This window comes from Erythrolamprus reginae, chromosome 2, assembly GCF_031021105.1.
Source record: "Erythrolamprus reginae isolate rEryReg1 chromosome 2, rEryReg1.hap1, whole genome shotgun sequence".
NCBI classification, from domain to species: Eukaryota; Metazoa; Chordata; class Lepidosauria; order Squamata; family Dipsadidae; genus Erythrolamprus; species Erythrolamprus reginae.
This window is the reverse complement of record NC_091951.1, coordinates 138,470,416-138,495,619: the sequence shown is the minus strand read 5'-3', so window position 1 is coordinate 138,495,619 and position 25,204 is coordinate 138,470,416. Positions and strand designations below refer to the sequence as shown.

General features: G+C 44.6%; 1 protein-coding gene across 2 annotated transcripts in view; it reads left to right on the top strand.

Moving 5' to 3' along the window:
• The window catches only part of GIPC1 (GIPC PDZ domain containing family member 1), a 55,540-nt gene that overhangs the window by 14,921 nt on the left and 15,415 nt on the right, over positions 1–25,204 (top strand). For both annotated transcript variants that reach the window (XM_070739604.1, XM_070739605.1), the window contains exon 4: positions 8,574–8,754. In XM_070739604.1, the coding sequence (XP_070595705.1) occupies positions 8,574–8,754 (181 nt within the window). The remainder of the gene's footprint in view (positions 1–8,573; positions 8,755–25,204) is intronic.

The following is a 25,204-nucleotide window of genomic DNA, read 5'->3' as shown; positions in this document are numbered from 1 at the left end:
TATCTCTCTCCTCCTTGGATTCGGAACAAGAGTTAATGATACAGCCACTCATGCGGAGGGCGATGCATAGGCAGCAACAACTGAGATTATTATCAAAGAAAATGAGGCCACCTGTGGTTGGGTGGGGATGTGGTAATTAGTGAGGCTGCTATAAAGAGCAGCGTGTGGGTTTGGCCATTGTGGAAGATTATCTGATCGTTGTGTTTCGTGCCTGCCTTGCTGACTTCGACCTTGGTCTGTTGCTTTTTCCCCGCTTTGAAATTAAAGCAGAGCAAAGGGTGTTTCACTTTGTGAAAGAAGAAGGACTGTGAATTGCCTCACAGCTGCAAGCTAAGTATCTCAGAACTGATAAGGAACTTGTACCAATTACCAGTTTGTTTGGAGATGAGTGCTCTTTGCTATACCAAAAGAGGGCTTGGTTTAAGTGAATTTTCATTATAAAGAACATTGTTTTGAATTTTCAAACGTGTGTGTGTCTGAAATTTGTACCTGTGAATTTTCGGGAGGATTCTACCAGAGAGCCTGACAGAACAGTTTCCAAATGAGATCCAAACGTTTCTACAGTTTGTGAAAAATTTGGGGAGCCATGTCATCTGCTGGTGCTGGTCCACTATACTTTATTAAGTTCAGATCAACACAGCTGTCTACCAGGAGATTTTGGAGCACTCCATGCTTCCATCCGCATACGAGCTTTATGTGGATGGGGATTTAAATTTTCCAGCAGGACTTGGCACCTGCCCACAAAACCTGGTTCATGACTGTGGAATTAGTTTTCTTGATTGGCCAGCAGACTCGCCTGATCTGAACCCCATAGAGAATCTAGGCATTGCTAAGAGAAAGATGAGAGACATGAGATGGAACAATGCAGAAGAGCTGAAGGCCACTATTGAAGCATCCTGGTCTTCCATAACATCTCAGCAGTGCCACAGGCTGATAGCCTCCATGCCACACTACATTGAGGCAGCAATTGCTGCAAAAGGGGCCCAAACTAAGTACTGAGTACATATGCATGTTTATACTTTTCAGAGGTCCAATATTATTCTCCGTACTGAAGGAGCGGGTCCAGCAGTCACATGGGTTGCTCATGTCCAATCCGGTGGAACTGAGCCTAGTATTAAAAAAGCTTGCCGGATCCGCCCCTTCCCCAGAATTCGCTCAGTTCGCATATCCTGCGGTTGTATTGTGATAGCTCGTTCAACATTCTAACACCTTCCCTTCGATCTTTCCTTCAAAAAGTAGTAAGATTTATTGTCTTTATTCATTTACTTGCACTAATTGCGCCAGCCGTTTAAAAGAAAAAAATAAAAAAATAAAGCGGCTCGGCTTTTTTCCTTGGGAGAAGTTGCGGTTTCGTTTTCCCCCGGCGGTTTTTGCCGGTTACGATTCCTGCGGCCGCTTGTGGATTCTTCTAATCCTTTGGCCTGGAGGTCCTGGTGCAAGTATTTATATATTGAATTATTGATTATTTATTGTATACAAAATATTTAAGGGCTTAAGAAATACCTCCTGCGGAGTGAGACGCCTTCTAGTCTCCTGGACTTAGTCGATCGCTTCCCCTTTAAGTATTTACGGGGCGATTTTTTCGGCGCGAAGGCCTTCGCGCCCTTTTTAAATCTAGGCCTCTCGTGTTGGCCTCCTGCCAGCCCCGTAGGCCTCAGTCCACCGCGTGGATCCCGGAGCGGGCCTTGGGGGTCCCAGGCTAAATTCTCCACCGGCTAAGCCTCCAACCAGAGTGCCTTGGTTTACTTAATTACAAAGTTTAGGGAGGCTGGCCCCGCTGGATTTGGGGGCACGAACTCTGGGTTTGCCCAGATTGTCCTCAAGTTTCAGCAGCTTCGAGGCCTCGAAGCAGGATCCATTCCTCTTGGGAAGTCCTTGAAATTCTTCTCCTTATTATTCAGTTATTGGCTCAGCCTTGTCTTCTGTTAATTGTCAGACTATGGCTACTTTTCCCAAGAGAGGCACAACTAAAGGTCCCAGAGAGGCCAGGCCTACAGGCGATGAAATTACTAGTATCCCCCAGGCCTCTTCCTCCTCTTCTCCAGGGGCCCGCCCCTCGACCAAGGTCACCAGGGCCGAGAAGAGAAGGGACCTAGCCCTACAAAAAATCCATGACAAATCAGCAAAACGTTTGAAAGTGCAGGCCCAAGTAATCAGTAGTCAAGACCCCCCAGAGGCTTCTAGTCTACCTCCTTCTGGGGTCCCTGTGTTATCTCTGGATGAGCCAAACCTAGACAGACCCCAACCTAACCTATGGGGCATAGGTCCAGAGGAACCAGATATTATTGAAGATTCCCCCCAGCCAGGATCTTCCCAGGCCTTTAGGAATTCTTCTGCCATTTCTGCTGATATTTCCAGTTTACCTCCTGAGTTCCAGTCTATATTTGCTGTGCTGTCCAAAGCCATTGATGCCAAACTCTCCACCATCAATGAGCCTCCCTTACCTCTTCCTCCTTCTCGCTCCTCCCGCCCCTTGGGTTCTTCCCCAGCGGTCAGAGCTCCTATTCAGGATGATTCAGATTCCTCCCAGGATGAATATGAGGATATAGAGGATGATGAGGATGCTTTTCAAGGCTTATCAGATGATGAGGAATCCCAAATAAAGGTTCCTCCTCCAATTACTATTTTTCCCTCTCAATTATTCAAATCTCTCCTCCTCAAAGCTAGAATTTCTACGGGATTAGCGGACCAGGAGAAACAATCCTCCACTTCCACTGATCCCCCAGAGGAGAATTTACCTTACTTCACAGAGGAACAGGAGGATAACGAGGTAATTCCTATGCCTAAATTGTTTAAAGATGCCTTACTCAAACAGTGGGAATTTCCAGCATCTGGCCTTAATCCCTCCACCAAGGATAGAAAGTTGTACAAACTTTCCTCTTCCTATGAAGAGCTTCTATCCTTTCCCAAACCAGATGAACCTGTCAAGATTCTTCACTCGGCAGCGGCTGTGCCAGGCGAGGCGGAGGAAGTCCTCCGCCCAGAGGACAAGCGCATTGAGCAAATGCTCAAAAGAGGATTCACCGCTGATTCCTGGGCCATTAAAAGTTCTGCAGCGGCTTCCTTTTTCTCCAGAGCCACGCTGCTGTGGCTTCGCCAACTTCAACAGCATATTCCTCCCGATGACTTGAGAGGTCAACAAGACTTCAACAAGGTCTTTGCAGCTGCCCAGTACGTGGCTGATGCCACCTTGCAATCTACTAGATTTTCTGCTAAGTCTATTGCAGCTTCTACAACGGCAAGAAGACTCCTATGGATTCGCCCTTGGCAAGCGGGAGTTCGCCAAAAGTGGCAGTTATCCCAGGGCCCCTTAAAGCGCGACCTTCTCTTCGGTGATCTTCTGGATCCACTCCTCACGGAGACCACGGACAAGAAGAAAGTTTTGGGTCCAACCACAAAAAAGGCTACCAAAACGCAGTCCTTTCGTCGCCCAGGGCGCCAGCAAGATCAAGCGGCTTCCTATCAGAGATCTCCAGGTCAGTATTCCCCCCGCTTTCGTTCCCAAGGTAGGAACTCCAGGGGTAGAGGGTTTCGCTTCCAAAGGGGAGCTTCCTCTAACAGGGCTTCAAAAAAACCTAGATGGTAATCTTACCTCCATTCCCATAGGGGGTCGCCTAGCTCATTTCGCCTCTAATTGGCGTCTCACCTCCAAGGACCCTTGGGTCATTGACACTGTTCAATCAGGCCTTCTTTTAGAATTTATTTCTCCTCCCCCTAAACGTTTTATTTCCTGCCCTTCTCCCAGGTCATCCTCAGATTGTAACCGTATGGAGGAGGCCATTTCTCATCTATTGTCCATCAGAGCCATTCAACCGGTCCCTTCCGATCAGAAGGGCCTAGGTTTTTACTCCATCCTATTTATGGTTCCAAAGTCCTCCGGAGGTTGGAGAGCTATTTTGGATTTAAAGAAACTAAACCTATTCATCAAATATAGGAAGTTTAAGATGCACTCCTTGTCTTCTATTTTGGCCGCCATTCATTCGGGAGATTTCATGGTCTCCTTAGACCTCACTGAGGCCTACCTTCACATTCCTATAGCCAAATGCCACAGAAAATTTTTACGTTTTTCCTTTCAAGGCAGGCATTTCCAGTATAGGGCGATGCCATTTGGCCTTTCCTCGGCCCCTCGAGTCTTTACAAAGCTCTTGGGGTCCCTGGCGGCCTATATCCGGGCGTCTCCCATCCACATTTTATGTTATCTTGATGATATTTTGATTCATGGGAACTCCCTAGAGAGAGTGAAAACAGACCTTTCGGTCACCATGTCAGTCCTTCAGGACCATGGATTTTCCATCAACTTTGATAAAAGTCACCTCCAACCTTCCACATCCATTTCTCACCTGGGATCCATTATTGATTCAGAATCCTCCCAGGTTTTTCTCTCTCCCGAGAGAAAACTCAGTATAGTGGAGTTAATTTCTAACATTTTATCTAATGCTTCAGTATCCATAGTTACTCTATCTTCCCTTTTGGGGAAGATGGTGTCATGCATAGGCATCATTCCCTGGGCTCGCCTTCATGCTAGGGAACTCCAGTGGCTCCTGTTGCCTTTTCAGAGATCGGGGCACAGCAACTCAAATCGACGCATTGTCATCCCACTGAGTGTTCGCAGATCCTTCAAGTGGTGGAAGTCTCCGGCCATGGACAAAGGATCCCCGTTCAGGTGCCCGGATCAATTTGTCATCACCACAGATGCCAGTCTATCGGGATGGGGCGCCCACGCCCAGGGGATGATAGCCCAGGGCACGTGGTCCCCGGAGGAAGCTTCCAGGCCAATCAATTGGCTAGAGTTAAGAGCCGTTTCCCTGGCTCTGAAGCATTTCTCTCCTCGCATCCCCAACCGGCACGTTCTCATTCTCACCGACAACATTGCCACAAAAAGCCATATCTGCAGACAGGGAGGCACGAGATCCAAGGCTCTCATGAGGGAGGCCCTCAAGTTGGGCCTTTGGGCGGAAAAACATCTGCAGTCGCTCCTAGCCGATCACATCTCGGGGAGTCTCAACGTCCAGGCGGATTGGCTATCCCGAGCAACGATAGACCCAGGAGAGTGGAACCTCCATCAAGACCTGTTCCATCAAATCACCCTCAGATTCGGCCTACCAATCCTGGATCTCTTCGCGACCAATGCGAACGCCCAACTCCCTCGCTTCTATTCCAGATTTCCATCCCCGGGAGCGGAAGCAATCAATGCCCTCCGGAGTCCATGGCCTCCAGGCCTACTCTACGCATTTCCTCCAATTCCAATCCTCCCGGACGTGATTCACAAGGTCCTCACCGAGAGGGCCCGAGTAATCATAATCGCCCCTCATTGGCCCCGCCGACCCTGGTTCGCGGATCTCCAACAGCTGTCCGTCCAGGACCCTTGGCGACTCCCCGTTTCGGGGGATATGCTGCGGCAGGGGGCCTCTTTCCATCCAGACCCGGAGTGGTTCCACCTCACCGCCTGGCTGTTATCAGGAGAGATCTAGAACTGCGTGGTCATGACCCCGATTCAGTGGAGGTCATTTTAAAGGCCAGAAGGGGTTCGACCAATCGAATCTACGACCACACGTGGTCCAAGTTTCACCAGTGGTGTCTACAGGAAGGTCTCTCCCCTCTGTGCATCCCCATACACAGAATTATTTCCTTCCTTATGCAAGGCTTCCATAAAGGACTTTCCACCAGCACCCTCCGGCGTCATCTGGCAGCCATTTCATCTGTCCTAGGGGGTCCCCGCAGACAGCCTCTCCGATCCTTCCCTGAAGTTCAGGAATTCCTCAAGGGCATAGCCAATCTCAGACCTTCCAAGGTCCACAGGTATCCTTCCTGGGATTTGCCACGGGTTCTCCATTCCCTCACGCAGGCACCATACGAACCCCTAAAATCGGCGTCCCTCAGGTACCTATCCTTTAAGGTAGCATTCCTGGTGGCTATTACCTCTGTCCGACGCATTTCGGAGCTGGCTGCCCTCTCAATCAGGCAGGACCTTTGTCAATTCCATCAGGACAAGGTAGTCTTGCGACTGGACCCCACCTTCTTACCCAAGGTCAGTTCCATGTTCCACAGATCTCAGGATATTGTCCTACCTTCCTTCTGCCTCCAACGAGACCATCCCTTGGCAATTAGATGGCACACCCTGGATCTCACCAGAGCGCTGAGAATATATATCCAACGCACAGGACCCTTTCGGAGGTCAGAAGCACTCTTTGTAGCCTATCATCCCAGAGTCATGGGGGCCAAAGTGTCTTCAACAGTAATAGGCCGTTGGATCAGAGGGACTATATCTAAGGCCTATGAGTCGGCCTCCCTCTCAGTTCCAAGGAACATCACAGCGCATTCCACCAGGAGCGCAGCCACCTCGGCCGCTTGGGCGACTCAAGCCCCGTTGGAGGAGGTCTGCAAAGCAGCCACTTGGGCCTCGCCAAATTCCTTCATCAGGCACTACAAAATTGATTCTTACGCTTCAGCGGACGCTGCCTTCGGCAGAAGGGTACTCCAATCCGTTATCTCACACGATAGCAAGCTAATCCCACCCTAGGGACCATCTATTGGGTATGTCCCATGTGACTGCTGGACCCGCTCCTTCAGTACGGAGAATAGGCGTTGATTGCTTACCTGAACGCCTCTTCTCGTACGGTGAGCGGGTACAGCAGTCACTTCCCGCCCTTATATGTGTCTTCTTTACCTTTCTATATCTTTCTTCCTCTAACAATGAGAGTTGAACACTAAAGAGCTTCACAACTGAGCCTAGTCTATGGATTCGCGAATTCTGGGGAAGGGGCGGATCCGGCAAGCTTTTTTAATACTAGGCTCAGTTCCACCGGATTGGACATGAGCAACCCATGTGACTGCTGTACCCGCTCACCGTACGAGAAGAGGCGTTCAGGTAAGCAATCAACGCCTATTCTATGTACAATCCTTGTTTTATTGATTGCGTATAATATTCTAATTTTCTGAGATGCTGGATTTGGGGTTTTCATGAGCTGCACCCCATAATCATCACAGTTATGACGAATCATGGCTTGAATTATCTTGCCTTGCATGTTATGAGTGCCTTACTAAAAGAAATAAATGTTTGCACAAGTTTCTAATTTTTCAAGTTTCACCTGTATTGTGATACCTCCTATGAAATTCATAAACAATATGCTGCACTCCACCATGTATTTTTCAGTATTTTGATCCTACAGAAAGTATTATAATTCTGTGCTCTAAGGGGAACGATCTAATCCTTTTCAAAATGACCCAGAACCAGGAATGAAATTCAGCAGGTTCTGACAGGTTCTGGAGAACCGGTAGCAGAAATTTTGAGTTGTTCAGGGAACTGGCAAATATCACCTCTGCTTGGCCCAAGAGTGGGGTGGGAATGAAGATTTTGCAATATCCTTCTCCTGTCATGCCCACCAAATCACACCCACAGAATCGATAGAGGAAAATTTAGAATTTCACCCTGCCCAGAACTACTGTTTCTATTAATTATCAGTTTTTGTCATTTTACTTCTTAAAATAAGGAGTACTTCTAGATTTCACTGTTAGGACAACCAGCTCTGACAAACAGGTTTCAGAATCCCTTTAAGCTAATATTTCCTATTTGTTTTGCATCAGCTACAATGAAGCTCTATTATGTCTGGTTTTAGTCTTTCTTTCCCTTTCTACTTCTTTTCAGGTAACTAACTTCCTAATGAGTTTCTAATGATAGGAATTATTTGCATTGACTTTATATGCTTGATCCACAAAAATATATTGTGATACACTGATACATGCAGTAAGTACAGTATATTAACAGAATATGGACAATCTTCTCATTCATTTCTAGTTTGTAGAGGAATGATACTATCCTGCTTTACCAGATAGCAAGAAAAACATCTCTTTAGTAGATCTGCTGCCATGCATTCCTTGGGATTAATATACTGTACATTCATCTAATTCATGAGATATGTTTTTTTCCCAAGACTGTGTCTAAGGGCATAATATTAGTAGCATGTCCTCCTTTCAAGGTGTGGATTATTCTGGGTTTGGTTTTTTTTTTTTTAAAGAAGAAATGAGTAAAGCAGACTGGTTGGGCCACTGCTCATCTCCCCAATGAATCAGTTATAAGTGTAATTATGAATCATGTTTCTCGAGTAGAAGTTGTAGATCCAGCCCTGGATTAGAGAAATGCAAAACCATTACTTCTTGGATTGCAAGGTTAACACTTTTACTAGTGAGCTTGATTTCTTTCTACCCAAATATATTTGACAACTTGAAGGCCTGATATATTCAATTCAAAGAAATGCCAGATTGTGGATAAAGCAAATGGCTCCATAACTAGAGTCTTGGCAAAGTATTTATCAAAAAGTAACCCAGATGAAAATAGGTATTCAAGAGAAGAGTTCCTCTGCCATTACAGTAGTTCTGATTAAGTGAACTGCTCTGTTTGTCACTCAGTCAGGAGTATGTCTCTTGTTTGGGGAACTAGGATTGTTGGGAATCCTACTTTCATTTGTTTGTTTTATTTTTTTGGTTGCATTACAATTCTAAGTTTTTCAAATTATCTAGCATCAAAAATTTATTTGGTTTGTGTTTGCTCAGTGATTGTTCACTTCTTTTGGCAGAGAATCAAGGAAGGGAGTGTTATTGACCGAATCCAAATTATTAATGTTGGGGATATGATTGAGTCCATCAATGGTCAAAGTCTCATTGGCTGCCGGCATTATGAGGTTGCAAAAATGCTCAAGGATTTGCCCAAAGGTCGCACTTTTACTCTGAAGCTGACTGAACCCCGAAAGGCTTTTGGTATGTACCCTTTTAATAATGCTGCTATTCTACTGGTTGTTGAGAAGTGAAAATATGCAGCTATATTTCTAATGCAATAGGTTATTGTGCACTTTTAGTTTAAATTGCTTTGAGATGATTTTATATAAGAAGCAGTATGACCTATTTAACCTATTAGCTCTAAATTGACTGGGTTGAAAAAAAAACAGGCAAGTCAGAGAAAAGCAAATTGGCAATAAATATATTTTCTCATTGGCATTGTTTATTAAAGTTACAATTTTGTTCAATATGAACTATATTGTCAGAAATGTTGTGATGGCTGGGCTCTTCTTTTCAGAGTTGGAGTTTCCACTGGTTGGAAATGAGGAAAATAAACTTGACTGATAGTAAGTTTTGGTTATGAGAAAATTGACAAAATGTTTTAAATCAAGTATGTAATATTTTTAAGAGCAAAACTGATCATTTCCTTGGCTGATCTTGAGAATTTAAGCCACCCTTGTTAATCTTTAGTAGGTAAACCATATGGAGATAGTTGGGTAAGAAGCAGAAGGATATATAGTGGCAAACCATTGTTGGCATTGTTGCCAAGAAAATTCAAGACTTTCTAGTTTAAGATCTATATAAAAGAACAGTAACAGAAATGCAGAAGAATGCAGAATGTTTAGTTTTGGATTGTTCTGAAACTGGCAGTAATTTGTTTGTAATATGTAAGTAATTTGAATTGTTGGCAAATTTTAGCAGCACAATCTAGGGAGCCCCAGGTTTTTTGTTTGTTTTTAAAAAATCGTTTCATTGTAGATGTGTCCCCTTAATTTATCTATGCTCTGTATTCTGATGAGTACAGTTGCTTCTCTGTTCCAGCCACAAAGTTACATAATTTCTCTCTAGTCATCTATGTTATATCCATGTAGGAGCAAAATGACAATGTGTGATATAAAGCTTAAAATAAGGTGAGAGATACGGATGTAGCAATGAAGTAGCTTCCTGATTATATTAAAGTATTTAGTCCTTCATTATTTCACCAGCATAGAAAGAACTTGAGTACAATTACTGGAGTTCCTCAAGACTTTTCTAACTAAATTTCTCATTATGATTTGATTTTTAAAAATATAGAATAGGTATTAACACAGACATTTTATCCCATTATGCTGCTGGTTCTCATTATGACTTGATTTTCAAATATACGGAATTGATATAAAAACAAAAAAAGTTAGCTCATTATGCTGTTTGTTCAAGACATTTTTTAAAGCATCCTTCTCAAATCTGGACACATCTGTTGTAAAATCATACTTTGACTTGCGATGTGTGAATGCAGCAGGAGCCCAAATGGCCACTGGCCCACTTCTGCTTGCTCACTGCCAGAACAGAACAGGAGGCTGAGTGGTGTATTGGTACTACAGCTGTGGATGGTCTGACTGCAGGGCCCTGAGATAAGCCAGTATAAGGTGCATGTGGCAGGTCTGCCCCCCCCCCCCTTGCCTTGTGGTCATGACACTGGTGCATCGCTCAGCCTCCTGCTCCATTGTGGCCACGAGCAAGCAGAACAAATGGGCCAGAGTCCACACAGGGTCCTGCTGGATGGGGTTGCGAAAGCTGCTGCCACGAGTGAGGCAGGTGTTGAGGCATGGGTGGCCTGGCTAAAACGGGCCCTGAGGTAAGCCAACACTCCACAGTCTGCATTGGTTGCCGATCAGTTGCCGGTCACAATTCAAAGTGTTGGTTATGACCTATAAAGCCCTTCATGGCATTGGACCAGAATACCTCCAGACCGCCTTCTGCCGCACGAATCCCAGCGATCAGTTACGTCCCACAGAGTTGGCCTTCTCCGGGTCCCGTCAACTAAACAATGCCGTCTGGCGGGACCCAGGGGAAGAGCCTTCTCTGTGGCGGCCCCGACCCTCTGGAACCAGTTCCCTCCCCCGGAGATTAGGATTGCCCCCACCCTCCTTGCCTTTCGTAAACTCCTCAAAACCCACCTCTGTCGTCAGGCATGGGGGAATTGAGACATCTCCCCCGGACCTATATAGTCTATGCATGGTATGTTTGTGTGTATGTCTTGCTTTTTCAATAAGGGGTTTTTAGATATTTTAAATATTAGATTTGTTGTACATTGTTTTTATTATTGTTGTGAGCCGCTCTGAGTCCTCGGAGAGGGGTAGCATACAAATCTAATAGATAGATAGACAGACAGACAGACAGACAGACAGACAGACAGACAGACAGACAGACAGACAGTGTGGGGTGCATGGGGCAGCTCCACTATCCCCTGCCTTGTGGTGGCGGCACTGGTGCCCCGCACAGCCTCTTGCCCCACCTTGAATTTAATTGTAGGAATACGCAAAGAAGCTGGGGCTTTCCCGGGAACAACAGTCACTGGAACAGGTATGCCCAGCCACAAAGGTATGGGAACGGAGTCCCTTAATTACACTTTTAAATGCTTGTGTTAAGCTTGGCATGGGTTGGCGAGTTTCAGGATTTACACTTCCTCGGTTGACCAAATGCAATAAGCAACCAACCTGTTTAAAAAGAATGCATATAGAAAAAAGAACGCTGTTTTCCCTTGATGCCAATACAGTACAAAGAACTCAAGAAACCAGACTGAAGGAAGGGTTCCATAAGAACCAATTTTGCTGTGTCCAGCTTGGGACTGGATGTATCTTTATTTATTTGTTTGTTTTTTTACACAATGTCTGTGGAGATTCTCAGTCTTCTACATCATGGTTGTCCCAAAGATGCAATTTTCCCCCCCAGAAAGCAACTGGACTTTCTTGGGATTTTTTTTCCCTTTGAAAAAGTTTTGCTTCTGATCCAAGAAGTTCTGAACTGAAGAAGCTTCTTGGATGAGAAGTGAAACATTTTTTTAAAAATCCAGTTGCCTTTTGGAGGAAAACCCCCCACTTTTGGTACTTTTCATGTAGTTTAAAATTTTCTGACTTGCACAAGATTGTCAGCTGTCTCATCTTTTAAGGATCTCTTTTCCAAGTATATCCCTATAAAACATACAGGGATATGTAGGGATCTGCCTTTGCTCTGGGAACATATTCCCTCTATTTTAACCTTCAATAAGCCATTCTTTGAGAATATTTTCCCAAATTAAGCTGTCAGTGGGTCATACAGATTTAAAGCTGGGAGGGAAAAGTGGAAGAGGAAGACCAGGATTGTTCTTGGTGATCTTCCTATATGACTTAAGGCACAAGTATTGCTTGGTTCTTACCACCCATGGTAAAAAGAATTCAAAGGAGAAACAGTCCTGCTTGCTAAAAATGATGAAACAATATGTAAATAATGCTACTATCTGAAGCACTAGGACTCAGTGGTTCTCAACCTTTCTAATGCTGCGACCCCTTAATACAGTTCCTGAACTGTACAGTTCCTCAAGTTGTGGGGACCCCCAACCATAAGTCTAGCACCAGTTTTCCCCACAGGGCTTTAAGCTGATTGGCAGGAAGGTCAGAGGGACACCCCCATTATAAATGCCTGATTGGTCGGATTGTAAAAATATGTTCCAAGGCACCAGAATAGAAGCTTTAGTTCTTAGCACCATGGGAAATTTGTCTTTCCCCGTGGTCTTAGGTGACCCCTGTGAAACAGTCATTCGACACCCCAAAGGGGTCCTTATCCCCAGGTTGAGAACCACTGTGGTGGAAAGACATTTTTGGTACTTGATAAAAGACAGGAAGGAAGGATATTTTCCCCTTAAGCACAGTCAAGAAATCCTACAGTACATCTGCCTCATTTAGAATTATAGTGCAGCACCATTTCCTCACCAGCAGAGGTCAGGATGGCATCATCCAGTAAGAACTTGTATCATTCCCCCCCCCACACACACATATTCTGCAATGGAAAGAGGTGTTTACTCTAACATGATCAGCCTTGCCCCCGTAGTAACAGAACGACATACCCTGTTTTAGGCAATTGGATGGATCAGGTACAAATAGGAATAGTCTTGAGTGATTATCTTAGCGATATAGGGCTATCGCTGATGGATGTGCCCTGTACATTTTTAAAGAAGAAAGCTTTGGGAGAAAGCTTCTTTTTAACGACACATTCTGCTAGCAGAAGTTGTCCGAAAGCTTGGAAGACCGGTGACCGACCCAGATTGGATCCTGCACAGTTTTGAAAATGAGTGTCTCGAGACAATATTTTTGAGACAACCCACTTCTTGTCTTAGACCCCTTTTCTCTCAGATGGGGAAAAAAATATCAAGGGTGAAAAAAAGAATTTGCATTTTCTTAAACCTACATTTGGCTGCCTTTCTCTTACTCAGCAACATATACTAATACATGCATGCACACGCTTTTCTTTGTGCCATGCTGTGCCACATTTGAGAGCCAGTGAAAAAACCTGTGGGCCTCTGCTTCTCAATCTGGAGCTTTTGTTAACCTCCCCGGGGAAAGGATACCATGGTTAGGAAAGAGAAATAGTGGTTACCCAGAGGGAAGAAGGATGGGGCAGTAGCATGTCCAGCAGAATTCTGGGAAGAATTTCACATCAGCTAAGTATGAAGGAGGAGCATTCGAGCTTTGGGATGAAACATGCAGGAAGCTCCTTGGCGAGGATCTGTGTACAGTGTTCCCTCGATTTTCACGGGCTCGAACTTCGCGAAACGGCTATACCACGGTTTTTCAAAAATATTAATTAAAAAATACGTTACGTTTTTTCCCCTATACCACAGTTTTTCCCGCCCGATGACGTCATACGTCATCGCCAAACTTTCGTCCGCCTTTAATAAATATTGTTTTTAATAAACTTTAATAAATAAACATGGTGAGTAATAATCTAAATGGTTGCTAAGGGAATGAGAAATTGCACTTTAGGGGTTTAAAGTGTTAAGGGAAGGCTTGTGATACTGTTCATAGCCAAAAATAGTGTATTTACTTCTGCATCTCTACTTCGCGGAAATTCGACTTTCGCGGGCGGTCTCGGAACGCATCCCCCGCGGAAATCGAGGGAACACTGTATTTGTGCACACTAAAGACTGGCTGGGAGTCACTGTAGGTAAGGCTAGACCAGGTGAAACTTTGCAAGGATCTGTGTATTTGTATAGATTCATTGATTATTCTCAGAGGATCTGGCCCCTCTTTGATTATTAGTATTTGCTGTCATTTAATTTCGCTGTCCTGGTTCTATTAGAGTAGTTATTACACCAATTATTTGGTCCTGAGTATTTTCTAGAATAGTGATGGCGAACCTATGGCATGGGGTTCTAAACAAGCAAAGAGCATATGTGGGCTTTGCTTTCAATTCCTCAAAAGTAGCATGTTCAACTGCATGATTAGTTAGTACACCTAACACACCTAAAACTCATGCTTTTGCTAAGATACAGGAAGGAATGTAGAATGTAACGTGTGTTTGTCACTTTGCCAGCTCGGTCATTGGCATTTTTAAATAAGGTTTGGAAAGAATCCTATTTGAAATACTAAAGACTTGCTGGGAGTCACTGTAGGTAAGGCCAGACCAGGGGAACCTTGGCGAGGATGATGAAGATGATGGTGATGATGATGATGATGATGATGATGATTATTATTATTATTATTATTAAAATTTGTATGATGCCCCTCTCCGGAGACTCGAGGCGGCTCACAGCAACAGTAGAAAACAATGTACAATACAAATCTAATATTTAAAACACTAAAAACCCATAATTTAAAAAACATACACACAACATACCATACATAAACATGTGTGTATTTGTACAGGTTCATTGATTATTCTCAGAGGATCTGGCCCCTCTTTGGTTATTAGTATTTGCTGTCATTTAATTTCGCTGTCCTGGTTCTGTTAGAGTAGTTATTACAGCAAGTATTTGGTCCTGAGTATTTTCTAGAAAAGCAATGGCACATGGAGCTGGCACGCCAGCTGTTACTCGAGCTCAGCTCCAAAGTGCATGTGTGTGCCAGCCATCTGATTTTCAGCTCACGTGGAGGCTCTGGGAGGTCATTTTTGGCTTCCAGAGAGTCTCTGCGGGGATGGGGGAGGGCATATTTGTCTCTGGAGCCTGGAGATGGTGACAGACGGGCCTACTGGACCCACCAGAGTTTGGGAAATGGGCTGTTTCAGGCCTCCAGGGAGCTTCCTGGGGCCGGGGAAGGCATTGTTTGCCATCCCCAGGCATTGAATTATGGGTGTGGTGTGGTCACTTGCGCATGCACGAGAGTAAACGCACACGTGCTTTCGGCACCTGAGCAAAAAAAGGTTCGCCATCACTGTTTTAGAACTTGATCTGTTCCATTTAATAGCCCTGCTATATGATTACTTCTAGATTAGCTACGGAATCTAGGAAGCTGTGTATTTCTGGTTTACATAATATTTATAAGGCTTCCTTCCACGATTTTCAGTAAATGTTCAAATGTCTAAACACATCAGATTCCGTATTTACTCTTCAACTCATCCATCAATTCAGCCCGTCTCTATTATTGCTGATTCCTTCCTACTTGAATGACTCATTGGATGGTTCTGGGAAATAAGAGGATTTTCAGCTATTCACTTTAATTCCTCATTGGCTGAAGCTATTGTGCTGTATATGGATCAGTTTTTCACTGTGCTTGTATTTCTACTGCTGAATTAATATTTGCTAGTCTGCAGGAACATTGCGTTTATTGCTTCATCATCTGTTACTCTGGCATTAGCAAGGAATAGAATGGATATCTTTTCAAATGGAACCTCTTTTATGGTTTGAGGTTTTTCTAAACTAACCAATTCAGCCCAAAATCACTTCCATGCAAGTATTTTTGACTGTAAAGAGAATTGAGCTATGAAATGGATACCTTGGTTTCAGACAATATTTCTTGTGTTCTCAAAAAACTGTTCTTGATTGTAATATAATATATGCTGTTAGTTTTTGTTGTCCAAAATAGAATAGACCATAGCCCTCTTTCAATATTTTTTTTGTAAATTATTAAACTTACACAAATGTATTTGATCCATGATCAGAGTAAAAGACTTGGACCACAACATTGAATTACAATAATATATCATAATGAACATTAATTTAAAACATTAAAATTATATATTGGTTTCTCTTCAAGTCATCTAAATATTTGACTTAATATGTTGTGGGCAAGGCAAGTATCTGTATACATACAACCATATTTAAATATCTCTGCCTGAATATGTTTGCAACAGTTCATAAGCATAAACCAAATTCCAGGATTGTTTCTACGGTTCAATAAATGCCTTAATTGTTTTAATAGATTCTCTCTGCATCTTGTATTTTAACGTTTTTTAACCTTTAATCCTCTTTCCTCTCTCCTTTTCCTTTCCCATATTCCGAGATGTGCTCATTCTGAATTTGGTAATTGATAGTAAATGAAAAGCTGATGACTAACAATGCGGTAAAAAATAAACCGATAGCTACAGTCTGAATTGGGGCAGGATAAAATTAATCAAGGAGAGATTTTTCTTAAGTTTTAGGAGAATCACAGATGCTACCTGTCAGAGGGATCACATGTGCTTAATGTATCTGTGGAATATAATATGGCCCCAGTAGTCCTCATGTTCATTCTGTGGCAGAGCTTTCTATGGTCTTGGTTTTCTTGCAACAGTCATTGTTCTGCAGGTATAACAAGCAGGAAGAGGGAGGATGTGATCCCGCTGTATAGAGCGCGGGTGAGACCACATTTGGAATACTGTGTTCAGTTCTGGAGATCTCACCTACAAAAAGATATTGCCAAAATTGAACGGGTCCAAAGACGGGCTACAAGAATGGTGGAAGGTCTTAAGCATAAAACATATCAGGAAAGACTTAATGAACTCAATCTGTATAGTCTAGAGCAGAAGTCCCCAACCGCCGGTCCGCGGACCGGGACCGGGCCGTTGGGGTTTTCCAGCCGGTCCGCGGCGCCGCTGCCCTCCCGGCAGAGGACATTATGCAGGACAGGGTGGGGCGTCGGGCAGGGCGGGGAGAATCAGGAGGCTCCTTTGGCGGCTGGGGGCTGCCTGGCTTTGTGATTTTGGCTGGGGGGGAGTTAGGAAGGTCCTACTTCTCCCCCCCCAGCCAAAAACTCAAAGCCTATCTGCTGGATACGGGCGATGAGCGGGATGAGCGGCGCCGAAGCCGGTGGCTGTGGCAGCTGCTGCAAGAGGCTTCCGCGCCGCTCTGTCCCACTCATCGCCCGTATCCAGCAGATAGGCTTTGAATTTTTGGCTGGGGGGGGGAGAAGTAGGACCTTCCTAACTCCCCCCCCAGCCAAAATCACAAAGCCAGGCAGCCCCCAGCCGCAAGGTGCCCCCTCCCCTCCCATGGAGCCCTGCCCTGTTTGGTGCCCGCTGGCCGGGCAACGGCCTCCCTCCCTCCCTGCCTCGTGTTTGCAGAGCTCCGCCGGGCAAAGTTCGGACGCCTTCCGGGCGCACGCACACATCCACACCTCCACCCCCCCGGGAGGAATTCGCCCCCTGTCCAGAATTGGCCAGCCCAGCAACGCTGCCCTGCTCCCTTCGGAGGTGCGGAGAGGGCGGGGAGAGGAATTTAACCCCGAAAGTGGCCGGGGTTGCGCAGAAATTCCCCCAATCTTCGCTGGTTTCGGGCCAGGGAAGAGGGGGCCGTGTTTACCTGGCTGATTCGGGGATGAGAGACCACCAGGAGCTCCGCAAGGCTGCGTGACTTGGATTGGGAAGTCCGAAAAAGACCCCCGGGATGGGTGAGTGGAGGGAGAGGGAGAAAGAGAGAGGGAGAGAGGGGGGAGAAAGAGAGAGAAAGAGATAGCAAGAGAGGGAGAGAGAGAAAGAGATAGGGAGAGAGGGGGGAGAGAAAGAGATAGCAAGAGAGGGAGAGAGAGAAAGAGAGAGGGAGAGAGGGGAGAGAGAGAGAGAAAGAGAGGGAGAGGGAGAAAGAGAGAGGGGGAGAGAGAGAGAAAGAGAGGGAGAGGGAGAAAGAGAGAGGGAGAGAGGGGGGAGAAAGAGAGAGAAAGAGATAGCAAGAGAGGGAGAGAGAGAAAGAGAGAGGGAGAGAGGGGGGAGAGAGAGAGAGGGAGAGGGAGAAAGAGAGAGGGAGAGAGGGGGAGAAAGAGATAGAGGGAGAGAGAGAAAGAGAGAGGGAGAGGGGGGAGAGATAGCAAGAGAGGGAAAGAGGGAGGAGAGAGGGGGGAGAGAAAGAGAGAGGGAGAGAGAGAGAGGAGATAAAGGAAGAGGAGAGATAGAAAGGAAGAGAGAGAAAGAAAGAGGGATAGAAAGAGAGTGAGAGATGCTCAGTGAGCCTTTCTTTGAAGTTGCCTTTCTTTCTTTCTTTCTTTCTTTCTTTCTCTCTTTCTTTTGCTCTCTTGCTCTCTTGCTCTTTCATTCTTTTTTCTCTCTCTTGCTTTCTTTCTTTCTCTTGCTTTCTCTCCTTCCTTCCTTCCCTCCTTCCATTTCTTTCATTCCCCCTCTCTATTTTTATTTCTCTTTCATTTTCTTTCTCTCTTTCTTGCTTTCTTTCTTGCTCTCTTTCTCTCTTTTACCTTCCCTTCCTCTATTTCTTCTTTTCTTTCTCCTTCCTACCTTCTTCCCTCCCTCCCTTCCTTCAGTCTTTCCTCTCTTACTCTCCCCTTTCACCCCTCCCCAAAGAAGGTAAATTTCATACATAATTGGTATGTCGCAAAATAAAGTAGTTTTAAAATGGCGGGGAGGGGCCCCCCCAGACACTTAGGCTGTATGGGGCCCCAAAATTCCTGATGGCGGCCCTGGCTCCACCCCTCCATAACCACACCCCCATATGACCAAAGCCCCCCCCCCCCCCCCCGGGCCATGGAAAACTGGTCTAGCTTAAAGCCTGTCCCTGGTGCAAAAAAGGTTGGGGACCTCTGGTCTAGAGGACAGAAGGGAAAGGGGGGACTTAATGAACTCAATCTGTATAGTCTAGAGGACAGAAGGGAAAGGGGGGACATGATCGAAACATTTAAATATGTTAAAGGGTTAAATAAGGTCCAGGAGGGAAGTGTTTTTAATAGGAAAGTGAACACAAGAACAAGGGGACACAATCTGAAGTTAGTTAGATCAAAAGCAACGTGAGAAAATATTATTTCACTGAAAGAGTAGTAGATCCTTGGAACAAACTTCCAGCAGACGTGGTTGGTAAATCCACAGTAACTGAATTTAAACATGCCTTTGATAAACATATATCTATTGTAAGATAAAATACAGGAAATAGTATAAGGGCAGACTAGATGGACCATGAGGTCTTTTTCTGCCGTCAGTCTTCTATGTTTCTATGTTTCTATTAAAATTCTTCTTGACTTTCCTTTCATTTAGCCCCTAAACCTTTAGTAGAAGTAACAGAAAAATATGCCTTCTATTCAGATTATTGCACCAATGCCTTTTGAACCAACAATGGGTTATTAAAGCACTTTATTTTTATCAGTAGCAGGTTTTTGAGTATAAAGTTCTCATCATGGATTACATAAATATGTTAGCATTAGAGGACAAATATTAGAATTTTCCCTAAATGAATTAATTTTGGATTCCAGCATGCCCAGTTTCCGACTTGCCCAGGAATCAATATATTTCCTCACAGTCTGCTTCACTATACAGTGGTACCTCTACCTAAGAACACCTCTACTTAAAAAAATTTCAGATAAGAACCGGGTGTTCAAGATTTTTTTGCCTCTTCTTAAGAACCATTTTCTACTTAAGAACCTGAGCCCGGAAAAATTTCCCAGGAAATTTGAGAGGGGCACAAAGGCCCGGCCAGTTTCCTGATATTCGTCCTTTAACACCGGGCTTTTCTGGGCTGCCAGAGGAGCCTTTCGGTGGCGCTTAAGGAGGCTTTGGCAGTCCAGAGCGAATGAAGCATTTTCCTTTCTCTGGGCGCTTGCAGAGGGAATAAACTACTTCGCTGTGGTGACTCCCTCACGCTGCCTCCCATACACCCGGCCCGAGCCTGCCTCCTGGAGCGTCTGGGTGCAGAAAGGCAAAAGGGGGCGCTTCACCCCGGCCAGATCACCTTGGCTTCAGCCAAACCGAGGAGTCACCACAGTGAAAGAAAGGCGCCAGCTACAAAACAAGCGAGCGAGAGGAGAGGGCAGCCCTTCAGCATGGAAAGGAAGAGGTAGCAGGTAGTAGCAGCTTCAGCATGGGAAGGAAGAGGTAGCAGGTAGTAGCAGCTTCAGCATGGGAAGGAAGAGGTAGCAGGTAGTAGCAGCAGCTGCTGCCTTTCGGTCAAAGGAGTGGGTGGTTTCCCCCCCTCTCGCCTGCCAGGGTTTCTCTCTCTGGCGCAGTGTATGGGAGACAGTCTCGCGCCGGGTGTATGAGAGTGCATGCTCCTCCTCGCCGCCTCAGAGTTCCATCTCTTTTTTTAAGCCTTAAAGTTTTGGATTTCTTTGATTCCCCTCTCCTCACCTTCTTCCTTCGGCAGTGACTGTCCTCCTCATCTTCTTCCTCATCCTCCCACCCAAATTCCGAGCTTCTATTTCTTTCCTAATGGGTTTGCACGCATTATTTGCTTTTACATTTATTCCTGTGGGAACAATTGCTTCCACTTACAAACTTTTCTACTTAAGAACCTGGTGACAGAACAAATTAAGTTCTTAAGTAGAGGGACCAGTGTTCCCTCTAATTTTTTTTTCGGGTGGGCGGAAAAGTATAGTGTCTGAGCGGCAGTCCCTTCGGGACTGGGCAGCACAGAAATAATAAGTAAGTAAGTAAGTAAGTAAGTAAGTAAGTAAGTAAACAAACAAACAAACAAACAAACAAACAAACAAAAAACCCACCCTGTTTTGTCTCAGATAATTTCAAAATAAAATACTGTACTGTGTGTCTATAACAGTGAGCTCATAATAGGGCAACTCTATCAATATCAAAATGCCACTTAAATAGTTGAGCTAGTTTCAAACTAGATTTTGATTTTCTTTCTCTCTTCCTTACTCCCATTCTTTTTCTTTCTCTTTTCCTTCCTCTCTTTTTTCTATCTGTTTCTCTCTCTTCCTCTCTTCCTCTCTCTCTCCTTCCCTCTCACTCTTTCCCTCTTGGCTCCTGGGCAGGTTTGGAAAACTCTGAGTTGATGATGATTTTTAAGTGAGCGATTGCTCACTGCTCAGCTTAGAGGGAACTATGAGAGGGACCACTGTATATGTTTTGCTACTAACCCTAACCAAACATTTTATTAGCTTTTATGTCTCTGCATTCCCAACTCTGCAAAGAAGAGGCGTTTTTAGGGTGTCCTTTAAGTTTGCAGTGTTAGTTGCTGAGTCGGACTTAGCTGAATAATTTTTCCCTCCACCTCAATTTCTGTTTATACTTAGGATCTTTCATATATAAGTTAGTGATCACGAAATGCCTCTGCCTAGGTCAGGGGGCAGCAACCTTTGGCTCTGGAGCTGCATGTGGCTCTTTCATCCCCCTACTGTGGCTCCCTGTCACCTGTCGGCACCACAGTAGAATAGAATAGAATTCTTTATTGGCCAAGTGTGATTGGACACAAAAGGAATTTGCCTTGGTGCAGATGCTCTCAGTGTTCATAAAAAGAAAAAGATACATTTGTCAAGAATCATGTGGTACAACATTTAATGATTGTCATAGGAGTCAAATAAGCAATGAAGAAAAAATCAATATTAATAAAAATTTTACGATACAAGCAACAAGTTACAGTCTTACAGTCTTAGTGGGAGAAAAAGGCTTGAAAGGAGCTTCCGGGGGGGAAGCAGGGTGTGCCAGGAGGAGACTATGGCAAGGAGCAGGTTTTCTGGTCTGCTCCACAATGCCACTCCACTCCGCTAGTAGAGGAAATGCTACTCCACTTCGGAAAAAGGATGCTGCGCTAGGAGGAGACTCTATGGTGGGGGATCCGGACTTCTGGTTCAGAATTGAATTTGGGGGGGGGGCCTTCTGTTAGGAACGTTATTGCTCTTTGAGTTTTTAAGGTTGCCGATCTCTGGCCTAGGTTCAATTCTGTTCTTCTGGAGTGAAATAGCTTAATTTTTTGCTTTTATGTATGTTAGAAAAGGGAAAATGGCAGGAATCACGACTACAAAGAAATATGTATCCATCGTAAGAGCCTGCAGTATTGTTTGATGAGTACAGTTTGTGAATTTCCATTAGCATAGTAATAAGCAAAGAGACAGGACATGGAGGGCTTGCTTGTTAAATGTGCATCCTATATGTATTTGCCAAGAATGTGCTGATTCCCGAGGGATAACCTTGGTTCAAGTGTGTCTTATTATAGTATCCAATTATCACTTGGCGAATTATGTTTGATGATTAAACTAAACTGATTCCACCATGTCTAGATGGTGACCCCCCCTCCCAATCAATGACTTTCTTGCTCTTAAATAATATATTGGTCTGCACTTGGTGGATAATGGAATGCTGGAAGCCTCCCAGGGTGTGTATGAATTGAAGAGGAAGAGAGCCAGACAGTTGCCATTTGAAGGTGGTGCCAAGGAGCTGTAAGCAAGCAATACTCTTTCTCCAAATAATTAGGTTCTGCAAATCCTCAGTCGGTGTAGTTAACACTATTAAGATAGTTTCACAAAATTGTTATTAACTTGTTTCACTTGTGAGATTTTCCCTTTGACATTAAAAAAAAATCATTATTATTTTATGATCACTGACTGTGGCAATAAGAAAATGCATAATCATCTCCTGGTACTTCGTGTTATAAGATACCCTGTGGACACACAGATAAAATACTATCTATTACAATTGCGTATGCCTAAACAAGCAAAGAGCGTATGTGGGCTTTGCTTTCAATTCCTCAGAAGTAGCCTATTCAAGTGCATGATTAGTTAGTACGCCTAACACACCTAAGATACAGGAAGAGGCCTTATAGGGAAGGAATGTAGCATTTGTTTGTCACTTTGCCAGCTCGGTCATTGGCATTTTTAAATAAGGTTTGGAAAGAAACCTATTTGAAATGCTAAAGACTTGTTGGGAGTGACTGTAGGTAAGGCCAGAGCAGGTAAACCAATAAACTGAATTGGTACTTTTGAAAATAAGTAAAGACAAAGGAAGCATTTTGGTGTGTAAAAAGACTAGGCCTGTTACTGTTTTCTAAGTTTGGGATAATGATGTTATCTGATACAAAAATGTGACAAAACTTCAGGATCATGATAAGTAAAGTTATGCACCATAGTTTTCATTTTACAAAGGAAGATCTAGAGGCAAAATAATAAATACAAAGCTTTCACGCTGGAATATTCTATTACCTTTTCTTACCATTTCGGTTTGTAACTATTTTGGTATTAGAGATAGTCCTCAACTTACCACAGTTCGCTTAGTGACTATTCAAAGTTACAACTGCACTGAAAAATGTGACTTATGACCATTTTCCATAGTTATGACCTTTCCAGCATCCCTATGATCATGTGATCAAAATCCAGATGCTTGACAACTGGTTCATACTTACAACCGTGCTGTGTCCCCAGACCACGTGATCATCTATTTATTTATTTATTTTATTTATTTATTTATTGGATTTGTATGCCGCCCCTCTCTGTAGACTCGGGGCAGCTAACAACAATGATACAAATAGCATGTAACAATCCAATCCTATACTAAAATAACTAAAAAGACCCTTATTATAAAAACCAAACATACATACAGACATACCATGCGTAAATTGTAAAGGCCTAGGGGGAAAGAATATCTTAGTTCCCCCATGCCTGACGGCAGAGGTGGGTTTTAAGAAGTTTACGAAAGGCAAGGAGGGTGGGGGCAATTCTCCGTACTGAAGGAGCGGGTCCAGCAGTCACATGGGTTGCTCATGTCCAATCCGGTGGAACTGAGCCTAGTGTTAAAAAAGCTTGCTGGATCCGCCCCTTCCCCAGAATTCGCTCAGTTCGCATATCCTGCGGTTGTATTGTGATAGCTCGTTCAACATTCTAACACCTTCCCTTCGATCTTTCCTTCAAAAGTAGTAAGAATTGTTTATCCTTATTTGGTTTACTTGCACTAATAGCGCCAGCCGTTTGTGGCTCGGCTTTTTTCCTTGGGAGAAGTTGCGGTTTCGTTTTCCCCCGGCTGTTTTGCCGTTTACGATCCCCGCTGCCGCTTGTGGATTCCTTTAATCCTTTGGCCTGGAGGTCTTGGTGCAAGTATTGCTTCATTGATTTATTATAGTATTGTTGTTAAAGGGCTTAAGAAATACCTCCTGCGGAGTGAGACGCTTGTTTCTAGTCTCCTGGACTTAGTCGATCGCTTCCCCTTTAAGAATTCTATTACGGAGCGATTTTTCGGCGCGAAGGCCTTCGCGCCCTTTTTAAATTTAGGCCTCTCGTGTTGGCCTTCTGCCAGCCGCGTAGGCCTCAGTCCACCGCTTGGATCCCGGAGTGGGCTTTGGGACGCTCAGGCTTAATTCTCCACTGGCTAAGCCTCCAACCAGAGTGCCTTGGTTACTTTAATTAAAGTTTAGGGAGGCTGGCCACGCTGTATTTGGGGACACGAACTCTGGGTTTGCCCAGATTGCCCTCAAGTCTCAGCAGCTCCGAGGCCTCGGAGCAGGATCCATTCCTCTTGGGAAGTCTTTGAAACTCTTCTCCCTAATTATTCAGTTATTTGGCTCAGCCTTGTCTTCTGTTAATTGTCAGACTATGGCTACTTTTCCCAAGAGAGGCACCACTCAAGGTCCCAGAGAGGCCAGGCCTACAGGCGATGAGATTACCAGTATCCCCCAGGCCTCGACCTCCTCTTCTTCAGGGGCCCGCCCCTCGACCAAGGTCACCAGGGCTGAGAAGAGAAGGGACCTAGCCCTACAAAAAATCCATGACAAATCAGCAAAGCGTTTGAAAGTACAGGCCCAAGTACTCAGTAGTCATGACCCCCCAGAGGCTTCTAATCTGCCTTCTTCTGGGGTCACTGTGTTATCTCTGGATGAGCCAAACCTAGACAGACCCCAACCTAACCTATGGGGAATAGGTCCAGAGGAACCAGATATTATTGAAGATTCCCCCCAGCCAGGATCCTCCCAGGCCTTCAGGGATTCTTCTGCCATTCCTGCTGATATTTCTAGTTTACCTCCTGAATTCCAATCTATTTTTTCTGTGTTATCCAAGGCCATTGATGCTAAACTCTCTACCATCAATGCGCTTCCCTTACCTCCTCCACCTCCTCGTCCCTCCCGCCCCTTGGGTTCTTCCCCAGCGGTTAGAGCTCCTATTCAGGATGAATCAGATTCCTCTCAGGACGAATATGAGGATATGGAGGAGGATGAGGATCCCTTTCAAGGCCTCTCAGATGATGAGGAATCCCAAATAAAGGTTCCTTCTCCAATTACTATTTTTCCTTCTCAATTGTTCAAATCTCTCCTCCTCAAAGCTAGAATTTCTACGGGATTGGCGGCCCAGGAGAAACAGGCCTCCACATCCACTGATCCCCCGGAGGAGAATTTACCTTACTTCACAGAGGAACAGGAGGATAACGAGGTAATTCCTATGCCTAAATTGTTTAAAGATGCCTTACTTAAGCAGTGGGATTTCCCAGCCTCTGGGCTTAATCCCTCAACCAAGGACAAAAAGTTGTACAAACTCTCCTCTTCCTATGAGGAGCTCCTATCCTTTCCTAAACC